The following is a 25,505-nucleotide window of genomic DNA, read 5'->3' as shown; positions in this document are numbered from 1 at the left end:
GCTGAAAGAGGCTGAGCTTGGCACACTTCTTCCCAAGGGAGGGAAGAGTTTAGCCACTCTCCTGACAAGAGGGTCTGACCCTGTGTCACAAAGCTGAGAAGAAGAAAATGACAGCAAGTCCCTGCTGAATGACCAGCATAAATAAAACGCAGAAAGACTGACATTTATAATTGCACTGTTAAGAATAAATGTTTAATTGCTATTTCAGCACATTGCCACATCACTTAACATGTTTGGCAATATTTACAGTGCCTAGAAAATTAAGAATTGTGGCTCCATGTCACTGTGAACAGTAACTCTGCAACTCTTCTCCTTGGAACTCTTTCCTTGAACTCTGATGTGCAGATTTCATGGCCTTAAAAGGAAATGGCCTTAAACTGAAGCAGAGAAGATTAGATTAGATATTAGGAAAAAAAATTCACTTTTAGGGTGGTCAGGCATTGTAACAGGTTGCTCAGGGAGGTGATGGAGTCACCATCCCTGGAGGGGTTTAAGAGGCTTCTGGATCTGGTGATATGGTTTAGTGGTTATGGGGTTACAGTGATGGTGCTGGGTTTACTGCTTGTCTCTTCCAACCCTGATTCCAGGACTTTCCTACCAAAACATGGAAATTACATTATATAAAATCCCTGTTTTTCTTTTTTTGAATGCCACTTGATTATTACCAAATTACATCAACCATGCTTCTTTCTTTCTATTACCCAAAATCTCAGCATAACTTCTTTTGCTGCCAAGAACCCTCAGAGATCTGTCCTCACAGCTCTTATCTGGAGAGAATTCACTCACGTACCCAGCCAAATCAGCAGGGAGAGCTGTGCAAGAATTATTGCTCTTGGCCATGTGGTTCAACAGGCACACAGGAGAAAACACTAAGGAATGCACACAGAATACTTCAGAGACAAGGACTGTTTTCCAGCAAGGCTACATACAAATTACCAAGAAATAGAATCCATGAGGGGATAACTGGTTGCTCATCATATTGCTCTCTATCAAAAAGTTCAGGGTAAAATATTAATACTGGAGGGAAAAAAAATCAATAGTTTCATTTGGAGACATTTAATGGAGTATCTCAATCCTTGACTGAGCTCTCAGTTTCTCTGCTCCCCTAACTCATTTTTGGAGCATGCTGTAGGAATGCACTGGAGCTAATAAAAATGCACTATGTTTTCTAAAGAGTGAAGTTTGATGGAAAAGAGCAGGTAGGTCTCATGTCAGCAAAAGAAAGAATGAATTCTGCTATTTGAAAAGTGCCACTGGCAATGTGATAATCTCCATCATTAGCAAACTATTCTCAAAGCATGTTCTCTGCTTCAACAGGCTCATGGGATAAAGAATAAGGATATGAGTCACATTCTCAGCTGCTGTGAATTAGTACAATTCCAGCAGAATCAGCACCGAGCTACTGTAAGAGTAACACAAGAATCTAACCCAAATTTTGGAGAGAGCCTCATGAATGCGGTGAGGGGCAGACCACATCTGTATTTTCTACCACTAGTACTTCTACTATACCACTCCTTAGTCTCCAGGGGATAAAAACCCACTTGAACAACCTTGCAAAATAAAGCTCCAATCTGCCCAGTCTCACCATGCTGATCCTGGAATACTTACCACCATAACAGCATCTGCCACACTAAATATTTCCCATTTACTGAGCAGGTAGTAAAAGGAAAAACATGTGTAAAGTGAATCACCCAAATCAGACCACAAATTGTGACAATGTAAGTTATTGCTATAAGATAACAAGTATTAATATAAGTTAACACAAACTTTGATAATAGCAAGGTCTGCAAAGAACTGATATGGTACAGACTGAAGAAATAAAAGTACTCTTCAATTTTTTGAATGATGTCATGTCTGCTATGATTTTCACAGCTCATCACCAAAAGTTACCAGAACAATTCTGTTGCTGGCATTCATCAGGGAACAATGGGAAGAAGAAAGTTTTTGGTAAGTTGCAGTAAGGAAATGGCAGTTTCTTCTGTTATTTCTATTTCATAACTATTAATTTATTAATGAACACTTAAAGCACTTTCTACACTAAAACACTTTCTACTTTCTGAAAATCTTCTTAGCTTTACTATTTCCCACAAGTATTTAGATCAGAATCTGTATGTCCCAATGAGGAGTAGTAAAATTTGGATTTGAGCTGTATCTGCTCCAAATTCCAAAAACGAATATTTTTTTTATTTTACTTAAAAAAGCAAAACTGTGGTCTTGACCAGTGTTCTTGTAAAAGAAAACAGAACACCTCCTTCTCAGCTGGGTGATATACAGAGAGAGAAATATAAAAGAATCATCAAGAATATAAACACACAAGGATGCTTTAAAAGACCAGATAATATAAATTCTAATTTACAGCTAAAAATAAAAAGTGTGGGACATTTTTATTTTTTAAAAATATTTTTGCTTGATCCCCAAATGATTGAAAGACTGAAATCTGTAGTTCCAACAGGTACCAAAACAAATGAACCTGGCTGATGTTTCTTCTTCAGAGGGATGCTGCGCAATGCTTTACAAATTTCAGAACAAACCCCCTCAGGACCTGGAGTACATTGACCAGGGCTATGTTGGTGATGCTGCTCAGATTTGCCCAAATTTTAGCTTTCTGTGCCATTCTAGGAAGACACCGAGGCCATTTGGCTTATCCTGCTCTGACTTTTGGCCTGGTGTTGAAAGGGCCCAAAGAGGATCAGCTCTTTAAACTGGTGTTGACCTTTACAGTTGCAAAATGCTGTTCTCAGCTTCTCCCCTACTTCAGGATCACGGACAAAGTTTGGGCTGTTTTGCAAACTTCAATCAGCCAATGCTCTTGTGACCATTCAACCTAAACATTATGTGGGGCAGGGAATCAAGTTATTTTGTCCTTGTACTTGACTGGAGAGTTTAATGAATACAAAATAAAATACAAGTACAAAACACAAATAATAAACACAAAAATAAATACAAGGATATATTCATGAATATATATGTGATATATTAATGGATATATTCAAGGATATATTCATGAATGTATGTGCTTCAAAAACAGTCAGTTAAAGTTTAAATTCTTATTTACTTATAAAAACACTGTCATTTGAATTTCTTGCTTTCTTTTACTGTCTTAAGACCTCCAATAATTTTTAGGTATAAAAATAACTCAAAAAATTGTCACTTCTAAATAGACAAATCAATATAGACCTTACATACACTGTCAGTTTAAAGAAATAAAATACCCTTTAAAACATTCCTAGTTGTAGTAGGGAACTTGTTATCACCAAGGAATAAGGTATTTATTTTAGTAGCTTTTTTAACCATTCCAAAGTAGCACCAAATCAACTAAATAATTCCAGGAGGGGGAAGGGGGAATTCCCAGATCCTGAGGCATTGCTGGAATGCCTGCTATGAGCTTCAAGACACTCAGAAACTCCTCCAGGTTTTCTTCTTCCCTGAATTTACTCCCTTATCAATGACTGCTGATAGAAAAAATGCAAATAGAAGTTATCTACAAGGTAAAGAAAAGGGTTGGTGAAGGAACAGCCCACACTGAAAATACTGAGGACATTTAATTTAAAACTTAGCCAGGTTTCAAGATAGGATAGAGAGGAACTGCTTTTTTGGGGGGTGCAGGGTCAACATTCATACAATACTGACCAAAAAGATACAACATACCCAACAAGGGGGAAAAAAAGGAAAAATGAAAAATTGAGCAAACAAACCCCTGATTTTTTATGAATACCAAACACATTCCGCCTTTTTCATTTCCAAAATCAGCTTAAACAGTTTTTGTTATGACTATCTGTGAAGAGATCTTAGGCATTTCTCCCATTCCTAAAATACTTGATTGCAGAATCATCTATTACAGGCTAAGCCTTCTCTGAGCCCTGTGGGAGTCCCCAGAGAGGGGCTGCTGGGCTTCCATCAGCTGCAGGCTCAGCTCAAAGCCTCCAGCTCCTGCACTTCTAGAAAAAAACCATCCCATCTTATCAAAACACTGGCACACTGTATATACAGACACTGGTGCTGGACTTCAGAGGGAAAAATGCTCATTTTAAAATTGAATGGCACTTTTCACATCAGCCTGACTGCTCAGCAGTCCTGCACTGTCACGTGGAATCAGCAGCAGGACTTTTACTGGAAAACAAATTGCACTGAATAAGGACCATGCCTGAGGCTTTTCTGGAAAGAGATATTGCTGCCTTTTTTAAAAATATTTTTAGGTTTATTGGTAACCACATTGGGCTTGTATAAAATAACTGGTCTGCTCTGTCAATTCTCATGGTCATGACTAAGACAACACAGACATGGGATTCTCTGAAAGAAACATTACAGAAGTTAATAGTTTTGGGTTTTTTAATAGGCTATTCCATGTTATATGAATATTTATTTAATTGATGTATTAATTTAATATACTGGTCCATGTATAACATGTATGTCAAGTGACATGTATACCATGTGTACCATGTATATCTGTATTAATTAATAAGAACAATATTAATTGGAAAGAGAGAAGAGACTCATGGAAGGGGATGTTGAGAACACAGCTGGAGTGGGAGGAACACCATGTCAGGGTGGGGGAAGACCTGTAAGACACAAGGAGCAGGAGGAGAAAATAAGTAAGAAACCAGGAGCAGCAGAAAGAAGTCATAATGTGCAGAAGCTCCTGCAGTGCCTGCCACCTCACCAAAGGAACTGGGGTGATCCAAGGCTGACCCAGGGCAAAAAGCAAGGGAAGTTTGTCCTGAAGGCAGAGGGGAGACAGGTGTTTCCTCCAGGTGCCTGATACAGGGGTATGGCTGGGAGTGTTCCTAGCCAGCATCCAAGTCAGCAGTCAGGATGTCATGTTACCTGGCAGTAAATTATGAGAAATTCTCCAAGTCTGGAGAATGAGTCTGGTTTGCCTGCAACACCCCATGGCTTAAATAAACCACAAGCCACCACTTCCCTATAGCCCTGCAACAACAGTAGCTGGCAAAGGCCAAGTTTTCTCCAATTTAGCTAATAATGAGAGCTTCACTCTTCCTGGTTCCTGCGTGCCTCTACTGTACAGTTTATGTTTGCAGCAGAGTAGCTCATAACTGCTACAATTTAGTCAGTGCCACTGAACAAACTCCTCCTAGCTGCATTTTGTTTTGCACACTCTGCTGTTAAGCATCTCAAGAGACAGTCCCCTTGGGCTCCCCACAGGTTATTTCACAGCTTAGCTTTGCTGGAAACCTTCTTCCTACATCCAACTTCCCTCTAAAACTTCCCTTTATTCATTTCAAATAAGGCTCATTATTATAATGCTCTGCTACTTCTCACTGAATACACTTTCTTGTTCCCTAAATTCATTAAGTATTAACTCAGCTATATTTTTTTTGTTTTAAATAGCAATATTAATAACCTGTCCGCACCACTTTCTTTTTAATATCCGACATTAACTACAACATTCACACTGATTTGCAGAACTGCAAAATAAAGTACTGCAGCAAACAAATTAAATTGTGTTCTGAAGGCAGCAGCTACTAAAAATTTAGGACAATATTGGGTAAAGATGGACCTAAGTCTTGTAAACAGTAAATACTACATCACTTAGAACTGACCAAAGATGCCAGATACCCCAGCTGAGGGTCTTATAAATAGGTTAAAGTGACATATTTTACTTGGAGGGAAATGTTGTATCTGTTTCTAATCATAATCCAATTTCTCCACTGGTAAATAAAAAGGCACTTTCCCTCTCAGTCCTCTTTGAGGAAAACCTGAGTGCACTTCTACTGGTATGGCAATAAGACAACAGAACATTAAGTCTTCAGGTCCCTCAAGTCTACAAATTCCCAGTTTAACACACAAATAAGGACACTGGGACACCAGAAGAACTGCAGACCTAGACCAAAATTTCTCTTGAAATGTCTCCAGCCTTTACATTCTCCCATATTCTACCCAGTGGCAAGTTACACATGCAGCCTGAGAGCTTCATTCCCTCAAAATTATCTTTTCTGCCCTATCAGCAACCAGCTGAACTTTGAATGGCCCCTTCACAGAGCCAAGGAAAGCTGCAAACAGGACACAGACAAGGAAAAATAGAAAACCACTGATAGTAATCAAAGCCTATTGTACTTGAGAAAACAAGCCCTAATTTTGTATCAGGTTCCTCACACCCAGCACCCTCCTGACACAAAAGACACCTCTCTTAGTATTTTAAGATGTCAATATAAACAAGATTACAAATCCCTGTAGACTTCAACAAGGGACACTAAGTTTGGTACTGCCCCAGATTTTGTTTTCAGTGTGCATCAGCCTGTCTGCTAATTTACACTGCAAACACCTGAGAGATTGTAGGGAATTTGGCTCTCAGGGATGACAAACTTTTCAGGTTTTTGGTACATCCTGCTGCATTTCAAACTCTCATAGAACAGGAGTTTCTTTCTGTCACAGCAGGCCCACTATGACAGCACATATGACCCAGACCATAGGTTAAAATCTATAGTGCAATATAAATTGTCATTTCAGGGACAAACAGTTGATTTGTTTATCCTAATTATATTTCTTCTATTAGGAGAAATTTTTCTTCTTGGGAAAATAAAAACATTATTTTCAACACATTGAATTTCTCTCAAGCAATCACAAAGCAGCCTTGAGAGCACTCCCTGGTGAAATCTGTCCTGTAACAAGACATGGATAAGCTACAAATAGGCACAATTAGTGAAGAGATTATCTGCATACACTGTTAACCTTGCAGTCTTTATGTAATTTAAATCTTTCAGCTTTCAGCCCTTGAAGCTGACTATATAGAGAATTAATTCTGTGTTGGTGAGTAAAGATGTTCCTGGAGAAGAGGAACACCTGGGGTAATGACTGAACAGCAGCAGCAAGTGGAGAGGACTTGAGGAACAATCTTCTACACCTAACACATAAAAATGGAAGTATCACAATACAAGTAACAAGAAAAATTGAGGAGTTCACAAGGATACCAAAGTCAGAGGTGAACCCTGCAGTGGCTTCCATTACCTCTGGCCCAGAAATGAAATAACTCTGCCATCCTTTCTCCATTAGGAATGCTACAACTGCAGGCACGTGGTGCTGCAGCTGGGCTTTCCCAACACAAGGACCCCTTTGTGTGAAACACATCTCTCTGAATGTCACACAGCAAATTAACTCACCCCAGTGAAGCACAAGCAGTCTGCAGGTAAAGATGACTTTTAACTGACAGCTTGTAAAAACAGTAATAGTGCAAAAAGGAAAGAAGAAAGGAAAAAAAGTCCCCCAAAAAACAGAACATAAACATCCCTTTTCCCAATACTATGAATTACATACGTATTACTAAGTTTTCCACTATCACTGATTTTTCTGGATTTGAACTGCATTTCATGTATTCAAACAAAAATGCCCAACACCAAGAACCTCAGAGAGTCCTAATATCATCAGAAGTAGCAAATCAGCTCGTGTTCAGTTTCTGCAAGCTGGATATTTACATCTGCCAACCACAAAAACCCTAATACAATGTAATACTCTAATCTTCTATTTGCCAGGAAATAACAGATTATGTTACAAAGGAGTCACCTGTAGGGGAACTGCATATGGCCTCTGGCATTTTCTGAGTTAAAGTTGATTCAATATTAGGTCCCAAATCAGCAGAGATTTCAGTAAGGTTAAAAAATATATGAAGCCAAAATTTACTAATCTTTTATGGACTGAGATACACTTTTGCTCATATACAACCATTGAGTAACCTTAATGTATTGGGACCTTTTTAAAATTAAACATTTAACAGAATTTTTATAAGTTCTTCCAAGAACTTCAAGTTTGTTTACATCCAACTAAGTTATTCACAACCAAAATTTATCTGCAATTCATCTTGGAATATGTTTTTTGTAGACTATCAATTTTCATTCCCCAATAAAATATTTTAAAACATTTCACTCTCTATGCAAGATCAAGTTACAGAAATAAAAACCCAGATAGAAACTGAATTGAAAACACAGTGAAAGATTAGCCAGCAGTAACACACAGCAGTTTCCAAAATATCTATTAAAGGCATAATAATACTTTCACCAAATAGGTAATGCAATAAAGAGCCTGAATATTCATAGTGGCAAACTTTTAATCTTATTTTCTTTACAAGCTTGCTACTTACTGTAGAAAGCCAAATCTATCTGTGACTTTGTAAAGATGGTAGTCAGCATCTTCCCACGGTTCAATCTGAGCACCCTCACGTCCCTAAGGGGAAAGGAAAAACCAAAAAGCCAAATTATGTTCTGTGACACAATAAATAAAGACACATAAGGGAGCATTCAACCACTGAAAGCACAACCTTTGGGACACTTTGGGACATGGTGGCAGGAGGCTAGAGGAGGAGGAGGAGAACACCAGTCCTAACCAACCAAGAAGAAAGAGCAGAACACCTATCCCAGACCTGACAAACAGTATTTTCATCATAGGAAATCTCTCTTGGTCACTGCTGTACACAAAATATATTTCAATCAGAGTCATAGTAATCCCACACCTGTTGTTAAACTCCACAATAATCCATCAAGTTCCCCAGAGTGCCCTCCACTCATTTCCCAAGTCCATCTTTCCTGAACAACCACCTGCAAGAGCACATCTTGCAGACAGTCCATGCTGTCTTGCAGCAGCTGTCAAACAATGCAGCACTGAGTTTCCCCTCAATTATGCATTCATGCATGTCCCATTCCTGCTCTCTAACTGGCAATCTTGCAGCAGGCTTGCAGAAGTTTAACTACATTTCAGCTCTACCCGCTTCTGGTGTGGGCTATGCACAGGTTACTGCTATGAAATCAGGCCACCACTCAGAACACAAAGTCAGTTGGATTTGTGTGGCCTGGTTTTAGTAGCAGGGGGCTTCAGGGGTAGTTTCTTGAGAAGCTTCTGGAAGCCTCCTGCACATCCAACAGAGACAAAGCCAGCTCAATATGGACCTGCCACTGGCCATGGCCCAGGTCACACTGCAGCAGGTTTGGTGGCAGGACTTGTGACTCCATGGGGGACCCATGCTGGAGCTCCTGTGCCTGAAGGACTGACCCTGATGGAGGGACCAGTGCTGGAGCAGCCCATGGGAAAGACCCATCCTGAAGAGTTCATGGAGAACTTCAGCCTATGGGAAGGATATCCCCACTGGAGAAAGGGAAGAGTTTAAGGAGTCAAACCCTCAAGGAGGAAGGATGTCATAGACACATTTTATTAAAAATCCTTTCCTTAGGATTTTTTCTCCTGAGAAGCTGAGAGGCCTCAGAAACAAAATGTAAACAATGATTATCTGCTGCTGTGGAATGCAGCAGGTGGATCTGTGATTGGTCTCATGTGGTTGTTTCTAATTAATGGCCAGTCACAGTCAGCTGGCTCGGACTGTCTCAGTCCATCACAAGCCTTTGTTATCATTCCTATTCTATTCTTGCTAGCCTTCTGATGAAATCCTTTCTTCTATTCTTTTATTATAGTTTTTATGTAATATATATCATAAAATAATAAATCAAGCCTTCTGAAACATGGAGTCAACATTCTCATCTCTTCCCTCATCCTGGGACCCCTGTGAACACCACCACAGAAGGAGTCACAGAAACAACGTGGGATGAACTGACCACAGCCCCCATTCCCCATCCTCCTGCACTGCTCAGGTGGAGGAGGCAGAGAAAATTGAGAGCAAAACTAAGCCCAGGAAGAAGGGAGGGGTGGGGAGAAAATGTTTTTGATCCAGTGTTTATTTTATTATTGTCCTACTCTGATTTGATTGGTAATAAATTAAACAGATTTCCTCAACTCAGATCTGCTTTGCCCATGACAGTCATTGGTGAAGGATCTGTCCCTGCCTTTATCCCAGCTCATGAGCCTTTTGTTATATTTTCTCTCCCTTGCCCAGCTGAGGTGGCAGTGACTGAGCAGCTTTGAGGAGCAGCTGGTGTCAGCCTGCCACACACAAGCAGGTTTTTCCTCAGTCCAAGGTGAGCCACTCATTTACTGCACTCTGTGCAAACCACCAGTAAGTCTGGCACATAAAACACTTCATGAACTCTACAAACAAGGCTACTGCTCTGTACTCCCGCGACACTTAAAAAGTCCGTAAGTGTTACAAAAATACCTGACTACTATGTAAGCATTCTGGGCACAGTCTGTGCCAGGCTTTTCCTGACAAGGGGGCAAAGAACAAACATGGTATGACCAGGTATTTCTTTAGCTCCCCAAAACAAGATGAGAAACAAGACAGCTCACTCATCTTTTACTTTTTCTGCTATGATTTCGGTGTTTGTACTACCATAACAAAAGATTAAATAAATAAAAAGTAAAATGAGAGTCCTTCTGATCTCACAGATACACTGAGCATCCTCAAACACCCCACTTTCATTACTTCTAATACAATACACTCCCTGAAATAGTCCCAAAGTAACTTGCTATGCACCTGAAAAACGAGTTGAGTCATTATCCAGAATATCCCCATGGAGAGAGAGTTTAATTCACCCAGAGGCCAGTGTATCATTAAACACCAGATTAGTACTCAACAGAGTATTTTAAACAACAGCTAGCTGGAATCATGATTCACTTTTTAAACAGATATATTATGAAGATTCATTATAAAATGTCTTTTAAATTACTAAAAAGTTCACTTACTCTGTCATACTTGGCAACTATCTCTGCTCGTTCCTGGGCAAGTTTGATAGCAGCATCCTGCTCAGCATCTGCACCTGTAGAGGAATTAAAATCATGTTGTTCAGATTTTCTCCCTTGTGAAAAAAGAACTGCAGCCAAATACTTGGAAAAACCAACTTCAGGGAGACTACTTCAATGGAGAAATGCCAAAACTATTGTGTCAAAGCAAAATATGACCTTGGGGTATGTCCTGAATACTGCTCAAAGCAAAGTACAGTTTCTGCGCAGTATCTTCATTGCTAAGTTTAGAATATTTCTAATTTTCCACCAATGTAGATATGAAATACTGTAATGAAATAATTCCGCACAACCCACTAACTGAAAGACTGAAGAAAGTACTAAAGGCCACTAACTGGCAATTCCACAAACATTCCAATAGTCAAAGAAAGCTGAAACATTCACTATTGGCTTCAAACAAAATTGTGAAGTAATTACAGGATTTGCAGAGATCTTGGAATACTGAAGAAATACTGCATGGCTTCTTAGAAATAGCCTACAACTTATTTCTCAGAAAACAGGGAAGGATGTCATTACAGTGTCAGAATTGCAACTTGGGCAACTCAGAGCTGGAATAAGTGTAAGGATGTGACAACAGGAAGGTTGACAGGCAAAAACAAAAAACCAGTGTGTGAGTAAGCACTAGACATGAGGACACTGCAGATGCAGCATTTACTACATGACCGGAGTTCAGGTTTTGCTCAGTCCTGTTCCTTGAGGAGAAATCATCTCCAGGACATGGACAGGAACAGAGAGCACCAAGAAAGGAAAAGTTGTTATTCTGAATATCCAACAACAGAATGCACTTCAATATCCCAAATAAAATTATATCAAACCCATGAGGTAAATCAGCTTTAATTAATAAGTTTGTGAAAGATTTAAGCACTGAATTCTTTTGATTATTAAAAAGCAATGAACTTCAGATAAAGCAAGGCTTGAAAAAGGTTTAAAATATATTTCAATCTAACATTGTTATAAAAATAACTCTAAGCATGTGGGATTTTTTCACTATCTAGTTCATGGTAACATAATGAAACTCAGGAATTGTACATACCAACCATCTGGGCCATGAAATAGAAAAACAGATCAGATATTACAGTTTTCTATCATATGACATTAACACAGTTATTTGTTCAAACCTAGTGTTTCTTTAATAAAGGTTACCTACATATTTCTCAACATTTAGACAAGAAGTTGTGCCAAGGTGGCCTTTTAAGCCATCTGTTAGAGATTTAACATGGTCTCTGCCTGTTTTCACTCCACCTTTCTCCAGGGAAAAACTAAGAGAACCTCAGTATGACCCACCACAGTCACCAGCACCAGCATTTAGACAACAGCACTGCCTGTCCAAGCTTCCCTAAGGGAAGGTCTGGCTGCTTCTTCAAAGCTTTCATTTATAACCCCCAGAAGTCACACTTGGTTAACCTCACCTGGCCCCCTTTGTCACCATCACTGGCCAATCACATTATTCCTGTTTATTAAGAATACACAGAGCTCTGTCATTTTCTCCAGTGTGCAGCAGAACCAGCATACATGTATTTACACAGTTATTTGAGGGAGAAAAAAAAAATAAATAATTGAATCTGCTATATTTGGAAGCTTCACATCTCTAAGCTACAACACTGACAAATCATTTCCTCCCTGTAAGATAAGGGGTGAGTAGAATCATTTCATACTGCTCAGACTTTGGTGTGTCCAAGCAGGGCACTGCTCCTCCTGTGCTTTGGTGCTGGATCCTTTATTCCCAAGCTGAAAAGGGACTCGAGACACAAAGAAATTGGGTCTCAGGTTTGATTTTCTCTGACACAGTTTACAGCCACTGCAGGGCTCTGTTACCCTGGCTGCCCATGTGAGCTCTGAGCAAGACACAGCTCCCAGAGCCCCTCCCCAGCCCTGTCACACCCAGGGGCACAGACACAACTTCACACCACTGCCAGGGCACTCCAGCACTCCCCCAGCACAGTTACAACAATCTGGTTCAGAATCAGAACTTTACTAGTTGACACAGTGTGTTGCTAAACTGACAATGTCCACTAAAGCTACCAAATCAACACTGACAAAAAGCAGTGGATGAACACTGGTTTTACTTTCAAAGTGAGAAGATAAAGGAATTGTAACCAAAATTAAATTGTGCTTCCTTCTGTAAAACAGATCTGTGCTTACAGCAAGTCTTTAAACAAGACTAATTATGAGATTTTAAAAACTTTTAACTTCCTTAGAAACCTGACATTCCTTCAGCAACTTCAAGTACTGATTGACCCAAATATCCACTTCTCCAATGGACAGCTGTGGGGAAAAGTTCCCTTGTTTAAAGTTTAAAGCTCACCTGCTGCTGACCTTCAATAAACAGATTAAAGTCCTATCATTAATTTCCAAGTAGAAGAGATTAGATTTGAGAAAGAGTGAAAGAATATAAGCAGACAATATTGTAATACACAGTAGTCAATACATTGACATAGTATGTAGCTGATACATTTTTTTAAACAGAACTAAAATGGTTTCTATTTTTATTTTAAAATGTGCTCAAAAGGACACGCATAGATCTTCAAAAACACAGACAGAATAACAGTGTAAGCTGAACAAAGTTTAAACCTTTGCTTAAAAGAATTCCAAAATCTATCTACACCAGAAAGCAAGTTCCTGATTTTGCTGAAAACGTGGCCATGGCTTACCATCCCTTCCTCTGCACAGGCAATGTGTGAATCAAAGTTTGGCCTGTTCTGTGTCTCATGACAATTCAATTACATTTAGTGTGTAAATTATCATATTCATTGCCTTTAAAGTAATCCTCTTTGCTTTCTGCCAGAATCATCTTAACCTTCCAGCTGCACTGAGATAGTTCAATGTTCCATTAATCCATCCATACTGAAAACCCAGAAAACAGCTTGAGATGGGGGCAAGAGCTTTTATTTTGGGAGATAAGCTTTAAACATGATTTTTCTTATAAGAGGAAATATTTAAATACCTCCAACTTAGAAATTACACATTGATTCCTGATAAAGTAAAAGCTAAATATGGGAACAAGAAAAATTCTTTGGCACAAGAATGCATCTCTATGAAATTGAAGACAAATAACTGGTATTCTATAAAGTCTCTTCAGTTTTGTTCAGTGTTATCTCAGTAAAACCAGTTAAAGATATGATACAAATATGGTTAAATTTACTAATGAAAAGTTTGCATTACAGATTATACAGGAAACAATGCCATCTCAAATGAGGTCAACATTAATATATAGTCAATTAATTAGTACAGAGGACTGATTTGAACTAAAAAATGGGAAAATATATTAGCAATGACCTGATGGTAAATTCTGTTAACAATGGCTTGCTAAACAAGGTACAAGCAGCATGGCTAAAATCCTGCCCAGCATCAATCACAGAAGGACAGGTACAAGGGACCTCAAGGACCATCCAGTCCAAGCTTCCTTGGCCAAAGCACAGTCTAGACAAGACTGTCCAACACCCAGTTCAGCTGAATCTTAGAAGTGTCCAGTCTTGGGGAATCTGCCACTGCCCTGGAGAGATTATTCCAATGGCTGTTCTCACTGTGAAAATTTCCAAGTGTCCTGAATCTCCTCAGGAGTAAAAGACAGAATGCAAACTAAAAATATATAAAATTATGTTCTCTTAATGAATGCTAAACTACGTGGAAGACACTAACTGCCATAAGTGACATTTAACAACAAAACAACAAATCCAAGTAAAAATAAACACTAGTAAAGAAAAAATAAAGTTGTAGCATACACATAAATGTAAAAATTAAATCCTAAATTTTACTGAAACTTCTCAAGGATAGAGATTGTTGCAAGAAAGAGATATGGTTTCATGATCTGATGAAACTATTAAAAAATCCTGTTTTAGTCTTGCTTTCATGACATCTCTCTCTTCTGTTCCACGTGGATGAAGAGTGGCTGTGGATGGAGTCACCTACAGACACCTGAGAATCTTGACCCAAGGACCCCCTATAATCCATTAAACATGTATTTTAATGTGAGGGGAGGGAGAAGGTGGGGGAAAAAATTTACAACAACATAATTTTGTATTCATGTAAATCACTGAGCTAAAAACAATGGGGATCCCTCTTGCACTCCCTGCAGTAACTCAGTTTTCCAGAATAAAGGAGGGGGAACTGGCAGGACTATCCCTTATTTTTCCAGTCAAGAAGGAGCTGAACAGCCTGTGACAGCCTGGCAGCAGCTTGGCTGCTCCTGCTTGAGGCGACTAACACAGAGCCCATAGTTACACCTGGCTTTCATCACAGCCGGGCAGAACTCAGCTGCTGCTGAGGGAGGAATGGCCAGAAGACAGTAAAACACTGGTCTTTCCCACAAAAAGAAAAGCTGCTGCTCTACAAGGTTTACTAAGTACCTCTATTTTGAATTGTTTGTCTAATCCTGCATGGCTTCTAATCCTGTTCAGAACTGCAAACTAATAAGGCACAGCATTTTTTAAAGTGACCTCCATGTGCAATCCACTGAGCACACATCTCTAGTCCCTACAAAAGTAGTCATACTATTTATAGGAAAGGTGTTTGTGGCTACTCACTGGAGCTGTTGTCTCTGAAACAGCCTAAAAAATGACCAGGCTGTACCTCACCTGCCAAAGGTAACAACCTCATGAAGGAAGTATGAAATGAGCACCACTGAGAGCCTCAGTGAGTACCTTACACTGAAGGAGCAGTAGGTACAAGGTACATTGCAGTGCTCATGCATCAGCAGCAGTATAATCAACTGCCTCTTACAGATGTGCCATAAATTTAAGAAGAATCACAGATTTGTTTGGGTTGGAAAAGACTTTTAAGATCATTGAGTCCAACCATTAACCCATCACTGCCAAGCCCACCATTAAACCATGCCCCCAAGCACCAAGTGCTTTTAAATACCTCAAGGGATGGTGACTCCACCACTTCCCTAGGCAGCCTTTTTCCAGAGCTTAAAAACCCTTTTGGGTACAAAATTGTTCCTAATATCCAATCTAAACTACCTCAACGCATCTTGAACTCATTTAATCTCATTCTGGCATTTGTTACTGCAAGAAGAGCCCAGTCCCCCCATCTGTGGGATTCACATTCTCTGAACCTGAGAGAAGCAGAGAAAAGAATGATCAAAACAATTCTTATCTCATTTGCTGTGCCCGTGTTTGTGCCAAAGTAGAATGCAATATGGAGACTGTTTACCCAGAGTGATGGTGTTTTGTTTCCTTGGCCTATCAGGGCCAAGTGTGTGTGTGTGTTGGGACTGTCAGCTCACAGTCACAAGGGCAGTTGAGTTGAGTGCTTGGCAAATTCAGTTTAGATGAAATGTAACATAGTGTAATATAATATAGAATAAAATAGTATAATAAAGTAATTAATTAGCTTTCTGATAAGATGGAGTCCTCCTTGTCTTTCTCCCCCTCATTGGGGTTGCCTTGCTTTCTGATACCCACCTGGCTACACCCTCCTGGTAGGGAGTTGTAGAGAGCAGTAAGTTTCCCCCTCAAGCCTCCTTTTCTCCAGGATAAACACCCCCAGCTCCCTCAGTCACTCTGCACAGAACCTGTGCTCCAGACCCTATCACAGCTCCATTCCCTTCTCCGGACACACTCCAGCACCTCAATGTCCTTCTTGTCACAAGGGGGCCAAAGCTGACCCCAGGATTTGAGGTGTGGCCTCATCAGTGCTGAGTACAGGGGACAATCACAGCCCTGGTCCTGTGGCCACACCATTTCTGGTACAGCCCAGGATGCCACTGGCCTTCCTGGCCACCTGGGCACACACTGGCTCAGGCTCACCCACTGTGGACCAGCACCCTCAGAAGTGATGCCTCTTTCCATGGGGCTCAATATACCAAGAGCATCCTGTGCAACCTTATCCCAAATTCTGAAAAGTGATTTCTTCCTTTTTTGGTTCTTTAACCCACCACCATTGTCTCACCAACTGCAGAGCACTCTGAAAACACCAAAAGAATTGAAAATGTTAATTTGTTTCCCATTGCTTTACTAAAATTCTTGCTTGTTTGCACATTACACATCCCACTGCTCAAAGAGCTGCACTGGCACAAATTCCTGTCTGCAGGCACCACCAACCAGCTGCTATGCATCTACACATTCAAAGCACATATCAGTGTAATAAACAAACTCTCTGGTCATAGCAGAGAGTCCCTTAAATACTCAGGCTGTTTATTTTCCTTCCAGTTCATTCCCATAAACAACGAAATAAAAGCCATGACGCACACTTAATAGTATTTTGCTGTGGGTACACCATGTTCAAAAGGAAGAATCTTGGTAAATACCTGCACATCAATACTAAAGCTGCTCTGAACAAAAGGGATTGAGCGTCATTTATTATACTTTCTCCTCATGCAAAGAGAATTTGTAAAACAGAGAAGAGCTTTTAAAATAAAATGAACTGGTTAGTTAGAAACACAATCCCTTTTGCATAGCAACACTTTCTCTGAAATGTTATTTCCAGAAGTTAACTGAGCTACATTTCTTCCACCATTAAACATAATTATATTCCTTAAATATTATTAGTTAAAATTCAGTTATCAATAATTTGAAATGAGAGATAATAACAGCACAATGTAAACAATTAAAGACCAGTACATAAAATTTTACACAACACTTTACCAGTCTTTAGACTGTCATTTTCTTCCCAGTCCTTGTAGAGCTCTGTTTTAGTCTTCATGAAGTAAATCTGTTTGCTTCTAGACCATATTCTAAATCAGTTTATCAAAAATGACCGGGGGGAAAGTTCTCCTCCTCCACTTGCTGCATTTGCTCCACACAACTGAGCCACTTGACACGTGCTCCTTTTTCCAGACACAGCCCCTCTAGAGCTGCAGGAGCTGCAGAGGCTGGAACAAAGATGCCATTTGTTAATGCCAAGTGTCACGAAGGCACCACGCTGGTGTTCTCCAGCCCAGCCCACAGCCCTGCATTCCAGCTCATAATAAACAAAAGGATTTGAACAAACAGCCTCAGAGGCCAGGGCTCCTGTGACACATCACTGTTCTACTCTTGGGCAAGAATTCTTACTGGTGTTTTCCAAGTGCTGCAGGAAAAGCGTTTTACTCAAAGGACTTACTTGAAATGGGGCTTGAAGTGCCCTTTTCCTGGCTTATTACCTAAGAAGCCACAAAATTAGGTAACTCTAAAAAATACAGTTTAGATTTCTGTAACTGGCATTCCCTACTTAAAGGATGGAGATTTTACATATTTTCTGATGAAAATTCCTTTACTCCTCAAGATATCTTTGGAACCTGAAACATCTAGGATGTCAGATGTTGACAACAACATTTTGTTGATAAAAGTACAAAAATTCAGGAGTAAAACCTGAAAAACAGATTTCTGTACCAAATATCCCATAACACACAAAGTCATTATCCTGCACAGATTTTAGCCCCCACACATGCTTTCTCACCCTGCCACACTGCTGCTAAGTGATGCCAGCAGCCAGGAACCAGCCAATTCCATATCCTAAGCTAAGCAAGTCAGGGCACACACACTACCAGACATTGTGTGAAGCCAGCTGAAAGATGATCAGCGGCACTGGCACGGGTTACCCAGGGAGGCTGCGGAATCTCTCTCCATCCTTGGAGATGTTCATGAGATGTCCTGGGCAAGCAGCTCTGAACAGCCCAGCTTGAGCACAAGGTTGCACCAGATGACTTTCAGAGGGTCTCTTCCAGCCTCAACCCTCCTGTGGTTTTCTTGCACTCAGACAAGTGTTAAAATGCCAGGAACAGGAGATCTGATCAAGTGTGTTGGACTATTCTTTTTTCCCCAGAGACTGAAAAAAGAACAGTTCCTTCAATTGTTGTAACCTTCCTCCCCACATCGTGTGGCAGAGCGCTGAGCCTGGAAATGAGCAGCAGCTCCTTTGTCTTTACCACTGATTATTGCTCGTGGATCCCACCCAAGCCCAGGTGTCAATAGTTTAGTCTCTGGAATCACTATGAGTTAGACTAAGCCAGTGCCACCTCCGCTACCAGGCACATTTCCCTCAAAAGCAGCATTTTCTTACTGCTGACACACACAACTACAATCCTCTTGCTACACAGAAATAATCATCTTCCACTTTGCTCATAACAGAACTACTGAACTGAAACCAGCTACTTTCTGTTTCCTTATCTGTGAGCATATTTGTGGTGAGGATGACAAGAACACACACACAATGAACACAAGCATTTGTCCCAGGTTAACTCTCTCACCACCTCACCACTTGAAAACAAATTTGCTCTTTAACATCACTGCTGCTCTTCTACCACACACTAATCCCAGACAGAAATAAGCCATATTACTGATCCATATGTATATATACTATAGCTATACTAGAGATAGCTATCCTGATACTTCTCTTATGTCTCTCAAGTTTAGCCTGTCTGATTTTGTGGGTGTCTTTCAAGTAGACTTACACACAGAAAACATAGAGTAAAACTCTTTGGAAAATCAATATATTGCATTATGCTCTGCACTAAAAAAGCCCATTGCAACAGCAAAACACATCCACCCTCTCCCTCTTAATAGTCAGCATTCAGAGTAGACACTAGTGTAGTTTTACAGTATGAGGAGTAATGAGTGAAAAATATGACAGTAAAGATTTAACTTCCCTGAAGAAATGTGACAGAACTCTCATCTTAATGAAAAATCAAGTTTCACTATGGTAGAGCTCTTGCAGTTTTGCAGCATCCCCTATGAGACACTGCATGTTCACCAATGGAAAGTGGTCACTTTGGAAATTAGTAGAATTAACTGCTACTAAAAACCCTCTCAAATCAATTTTAAAGTGATCTCCAAAGGACTCAAAGCAAGAGCAGGGAAATCAAGGCAGCCTTGCTAAGCAATATTCCACAGAGTGTCAAAACATGAAATAAGAATTTAGGAGTCTATGTATTGCATAGCATTTAAATCAAATACTCTATCTTGCTTTTAAGCAACAATGGACTAAAGGGCTTACAGAAACTCTACCAATATTAATCAGTTACTGCAATATTCCTATCATTTTATTTTTAATAACGTAGCCTATTAACATTTCTAGCTAATGGAGCAATGAAAGCAAAAAACTCAGAATAAAAGAGAAAAAAGAATATAATAAAATACACTTGGCCATTTAATTAGTCCTAATTTGCAATTTGGTTTTCTTTGTGTTTCATATAAATAATTAAACCTTAAAACTAGATCACTCCATCAGCAATACCTACACCTAACCAGCTGGAAACTGCAGTTGGAGTTCTCATGTCATCACCTCACTACTGAGCGTTATGAAAGTTCCCACAAGGGTTACAAAGTGGAATGACAAGATCTGGCAGGGTTCTACTGTAATTCCATTTCACAAAGTGTTGTGTGCAGTCATGAGCCAGAAGATAATTAATTTGCTGAAGGTTAACATAATCAGTTGCAAAGCCAGAAGAAACCATAATTGCCAATTTTCAACAAGCAGTACTGAAAAGAGTAAGCCCAATTTTGAACAATGCTCCTTTCTTGAAAGAAAAAGAGGACAAAAGCAATGCACAACCCACCCTCCTGCCCAAACCTCTGTCAACACAACCTGAAACATTTATGTCAGCTCTTAATAGACTTCAATGTAAAAACTCAGGCTGGGTATAATTTGGGGCTTGCCAGTATGCAAAGACTGGTCTGACTTGTGCCACAACTAGCTAATGTCTTATGTCTAAGCTTAAGTCATCCTTTGTTCTTCTCTTCCCAAGGGTGTAGGTGGTATCTGGCCTTTTCATCACAATTTTTCTCGTTCCTCAGTGCCATGAAAGAGCAGCATTGTGGCCACACAGAAGTGGTCACTCACCTGCATGTCTGTCTGTCGGGAGATGCAAACACTGCTGAGCTCAGCCCGCCCAGCAGCTGCTGCAGTGGCCGTGGGGGCAGATCTGCAGTTCCAGGGGACACAGCGAGCGCAGAGTGTGACACATGTGCTAACCCAGCAGCCATGGAACAACAGAGACACAGCCTTCATGGAAAAACACAGGAGGTTTTCTACTACTGCAAATCATTTTATGGTTTTCCATGGAAAGATTACATTTCTTAGAACTCCTGCTGTGGCTGGAACTGATCTCACTGTAACATAAAATCTGTTTCATCTACAGCTCATGAGTATTACTCCCACACTCCCCCTTTAATCCATGACCTTTCCCAGCACTAGCCCTAGCCTTTATAATTATGTCTTAATAAAATATGCTGCAAATCATCTGCTGCATTTATGGGAAGATCAGACACTTGACCTCAGAAGGAGTATTGACAGATGAAAAGCAGAAATATTTCAGGAATTTCACCCTCAACCTAATATAAGTCAAGGCATACTTTTACACCAGTGGCTTTTCAGGTGCTGGTTATGATTTTATAAGCAAAATTAGTTGAAAATGCCTCTTTTTTTTAAATTCCTTGCACTTTTAAAGTATATTATACCTGCAGTTCCCAGAGGCTTTTGAGAACTAAAGTACCCCTTCTGTACACTGACCCTGTTCATACTTCTTTTAACCAAGACAGGCTACTAAACACACAAGCAAAACCATCTTTCAGCAAGACTGAACATACCAGTTCTCTGCAATAAATTTCTTCTTTGCTTTCCCAATGCCATATATCAGGATGACGTATAAAATCTGTTTTTCTCCCAGCAACATAAATCAAAATAACATTAAAAAATTCTCTGAAATGCTGACATTATTTCCAACATAATTTCAGATTTCCTGTTTTGAACATCATAATTAGTGGTAGAATATGAATGTTTTCACAGCACTAAGATTTGCCACATCAATTTAAAGAGTAAAATGGTTCTGATATTTTTAATTCTGACACAAAGTAGAACATTTCAAAACAAGAGCTATGCTTCCCACGTTAACAGACTTATATTTAAGTAGTCAGTTGCCACACTGCACTAATTATGTTAAGTCTCCTGATTAATCATTTTTCTCTCTGCATTAGTCACAATTAATGAAGCAAACAATAATTATATTTTAAAATTCAGCGTTAATGATGTGAAGTCTATTCCCAGTTTAAAACACCACCAAGACAACACTCATACAGACTCTGGATGAAGTTTTTTAAAAGAGGGCAGTTCTTAATTTTTGAGGAAGCTGGTTTATTTCTTCTGTAGGGCTAGAGAAACTACAACATGTTTCTAATTACAAAATTTCATTGATATTGGTATCATTTTATAGTGGCTCAAATAAAGAGAATTGTTCTCCACACATGAGCTGTGAACACACTGAAATACCCACAGTCCAGCTCATCATTTAATTACACAGCCGATTTAACTGATTACAACAGGAAGAAAAGGATGGCTTGTTTTTGTAATACATGCTATTCTGCCACTTAGCAAGACTAAAGAGCTCCAAGCCAGCTCAGAAAAACACCAGCTCTGACTGAAGGTGGCAGGAATAGAACCTGAACAGCTCCATGGGGATGCAGCAGCAGCAGTTCCCCAGACCTGCCCAGCACCCACAGCCCCAGGGCTGGCACGGAGCTGCAGCTCAACAGGCACTGCTCAAACCTTGCTGGCCCCACATGAAACTTGGGAAAAGGAAGTGTTCACAAACAAGCAACAGATGAGCAGCTCCTGAAATCACCAGATTTTACTCCCCAGCTGCACATGTACTACTACCCTCTGACTTTTCTGCCTTCTCCTGGAACAGCCAATGTGAAGCACACAGGACAAGTCCTTGCACAAAGGTGTGAGAAAACCTCCCTGCAGCCTCTGCTCACGCCTGAGCTTGAGTCTCCCAGGGGCTGAGCTGCTGCTCTGCCTGTGTGGACACAGCATGGGGAGACCTTGACATTCATTTTCAAGCTTTAAATTCAGTTTCAGCCCAATACACAACAGAAAAATAAAATCTTAAATATTGTGAAAGTTGTGGTAGGATGAAAAACCATTTCTTCCTTTATTCTAGTGTCCTGGGTTGTAAGATGTGTGTATTCTATTTGCAATCTGTTAGAGGTGGGGCAGTTATCTTCTGTTCATTGGGCAGTTTGCTTTATCTCTTCCACATCCCATCCTCCCTCTGGGAAATATCTTCTGTTCATGGCCATTGAGTGTCACTGCACGGCCGATAAAATTCCATCATCCCATTGGGAGATGCACCACCCAGGGGGAAGAGCCAAGCATTCCTACCTGGATATAATCTGGGATTTGGAACAGAGAAGCAGCCTTTTCCCATTGCATTCCCAGAGGAGCAGCTTTCTTCTCCACTGCATTCCCAGAGGAAGACCAGGCCCACCTACACCACCACTGGAGCTTCAGAGGAAAACTCCACCCTTGTACAGGATCTCTGCTCCAGCAGAACCACACCTGGCACTGCAGGAGGGCTGAGCCACCATTTAATGGAACAGCTACCAACAGCATGATCCACAGACTGCCAGGTCATATTCTGATTCTGTCATTTTCCATTTCAAGGAAGGCTCCTGCCCTCCTTAACAAACACTTGTCTTTTCAAACCAAGACACCCAGCAAGAGCATGTTACACAAGTTACACCAGTTAGTACAGGCTGCTGGACAGACGGCTGTGATCCGCACCACAGAGTGTGGACCTCAGGTATCCCTCCATCTACCACTGGGATACACTGAAGGAACCACTAAAAAGCACAGTGACAGTGAGAGCAGCTGCAAGGCCCTTCTGTTCAACTTTAAATATAATCCTAACATACTTAAGCAGTTCACAAAAAAAATAAAAATACTGAGTTACACGCTAGAGCTCAGTTCACCGTTGCTGAACAGCTTTCTTCAATTACCCTGTCTCTGAGCTATTCATCTTAGAGCAGATAAACATTTTAACTGCACTAATAATACCTTAAGTACAAATAGGATCCTCTAAGGGAATCCTCTGAAAAGTCTGAATGGCACCAAGAAGCTCACATGACACTAAACCTTCTCTTGGTGGCTCTGTGATAAGCTTGAGTAAGTCCACAGGAAGACATCAAGGCAAATTTAGATACCTGCCCTCTTGTATCAGTCATGTCTACACAGCATGGAGCTGAATAACTGGCTGCTTACTGCTGTCATTAACTTAAAAATTAAAATGACATTTAAGAGAGGGGAAGAAATGCTGAAATCCCTTCTGAACATCTGAAATCATTTTAAGTGTCAGGCAGCAGTAGATCCATATTTTTTATGTTTATAAAGTGGTTATAGGAAAGGCTGGAGGAGTAAGAGACAACCAGATGAAAGGTTAACAAGTTTGTCAAATGGCAGCAGAAATGGGGGAAGTTTCTTCATCTCTGCTATGAGAAAAGGAAGTTAGTGGTAGACAAGAAGGTTCTGTTGTTTTCAGTTTCACTGAGGACTGGTAAACAAAACAAAGTAAACAGCCATGGCATTTCCCATGCAAAACAGGAATTAGGGCCTCCAAGCCTGTCCTGTGTGCCTGGTCCCAGCCCCCAGCAGAGCAGCTGCAATAAATCCCAGTGCCGTACCCACCAAATCACAATCAGGTTGCATTCATACTGCCAATTAGCAATACCAGTATGAATTTGTTTGCCTCCACCTAGTTTGCATCAGTTAAAACCTTTGTCAATATAGAACAACTTCAGAGTTTGGATAAAACGAGCCAAAAGTAGGGAGAAAGGGGGAAGAAAAAAAGATCATAAACTATTTGGCTGTGTATCTACAGAATACTGTACCAGTAAGAAAAACCTTCTACCTACATTAGATCCATCACCTTTATTTTTTTTGCTAGAGGAAGCACCAAATTACATTTTAGATGTAATGTATCCCAAAAACTTAGGAGAGTGTGCCAAAAAATGTCTTGGTCTTTTTCCCCAACCTTTGACTCCAGTTTATTACAGACAACACTGAAATGTCAGCACCACTGAGAGGCAGGCACAAAGCTGTAGTAGAAAAAGACCACAAAATGAAAATGAAAAGGCATTTGTTTGAATCTTTGATTTTGAAGGACAATACAGAGTCAGAACAGAATTCTCCAAAGAGGTTATAAATCTCCTTCAAGTAAGAGATCACAGCAAGAGGCAGCATTTGGCTCATTCTTTGGATATTCTGAAAATATTTTACAAATATCCAATGTTGATGTAAGATGATAATTATTAATTTAAACTGCTGTAGCACAGAAACAATAACTTTAATAATCAGTGCATTAACAGGCAGGCATATCAGTAACACTTTCTTTTTATTGGCTTAGAACAAGATAAGCACTGAGGTACTTCAGTAACACAAAACCACCATGAAGCTTTCAACGCTACTTCTCCCAAAATCAGTGCTTTTATTTCAGTACTGATGCAAAATGAACTACAAACACATGCTGTGAACATCTTAACAAGCTCCTACTGCAAAACAAACATGATGTTAATTCTAGTCTAAGCCTTATACACAGCCATCTAGAAAAAAATCCATTTGTTTATGCTGAAGTCAATAATGCACTGAACCTACTAATGATGATGTGCTTTAAAACCACTACACTGTGTTAAAGAAAAAAGCCAAACCAAAGAAAACCACCCATAACCCAGAAAAATCTATTTGTCACAGATTCTTATATCTCAGCAGAAAATTACCTGAAATTTTAAGAAGGCAGTTTTAAACTCACTGAACTGAGAAAGTCTACATCATCTAATACAACCACTGATGCAGTACTTTGGAAATCCCTATTCCAGTTTATCAGCATTAGCTCTAGGACAATAAACAAATAAAGCCTTTCATGGATTCCAGTCCAGCCCATATAACATATTTAATTCCCAACAGATCCCTCTCAACCTCTGTGAATTTCATATCCCCCACAGATGAAATTCACAGGAAGAGTCACAACTTGGTTGATCCTGTGGAGCTGCACCTGGCAAACAGGATCCTGTTCCCTGGGAAAAGCAGACCCACTGCAGAACCTCCCCTAGGGCAGACAGGAGCTGCTCCCTCCACCAGAGAGAAGGAGGAACAGCACCAGCTGGGATTTGAACACA

At 40.1% G+C, this 25,505-nt stretch overlaps 1 protein-coding gene across 4 annotated transcripts in view; it reads right to left on the bottom strand.

The window, feature by feature from the left end:
- The window catches only part of USP6NL (USP6 N-terminal like), a 113,371-nt gene that overhangs the window by 49,780 nt on the left and 38,086 nt on the right, over positions 1 to 25,505 (bottom strand). For 2 of the 4 annotated variants that reach the window (XM_030959413.1, XM_030959410.1), the window contains 2 exons: positions 10,579 to 10,652; positions 8,093 to 8,175 (listed from right to left, as the gene is read on the bottom strand). In XM_030959413.1, coding sequence (XP_030815273.1) covers positions 8,093 to 8,175; positions 10,579 to 10,652 — 157 coding nt within the window. Of the gene's footprint in view, positions 1 to 8,092; positions 8,176 to 10,578; positions 10,653 to 17,222; positions 17,392 to 18,157; positions 18,846 to 25,505 lie in introns of those variants that run through there. The other 2 variants (XM_030959412.1, XM_030959411.1) reach the window with 2 other exon arrangements.

Source organism: Camarhynchus parvulus, chromosome 1A, assembly GCF_901933205.1.
Source record: "Camarhynchus parvulus chromosome 1A, STF_HiC, whole genome shotgun sequence".
Lineage (NCBI taxonomy): Eukaryota > Metazoa > Chordata > Aves > Passeriformes > Thraupidae > Camarhynchus > Camarhynchus parvulus.
The sequence above is the reverse complement of the archived record's forward strand: the minus strand, read 5'-3'. Positions and strand labels throughout refer to the sequence as shown.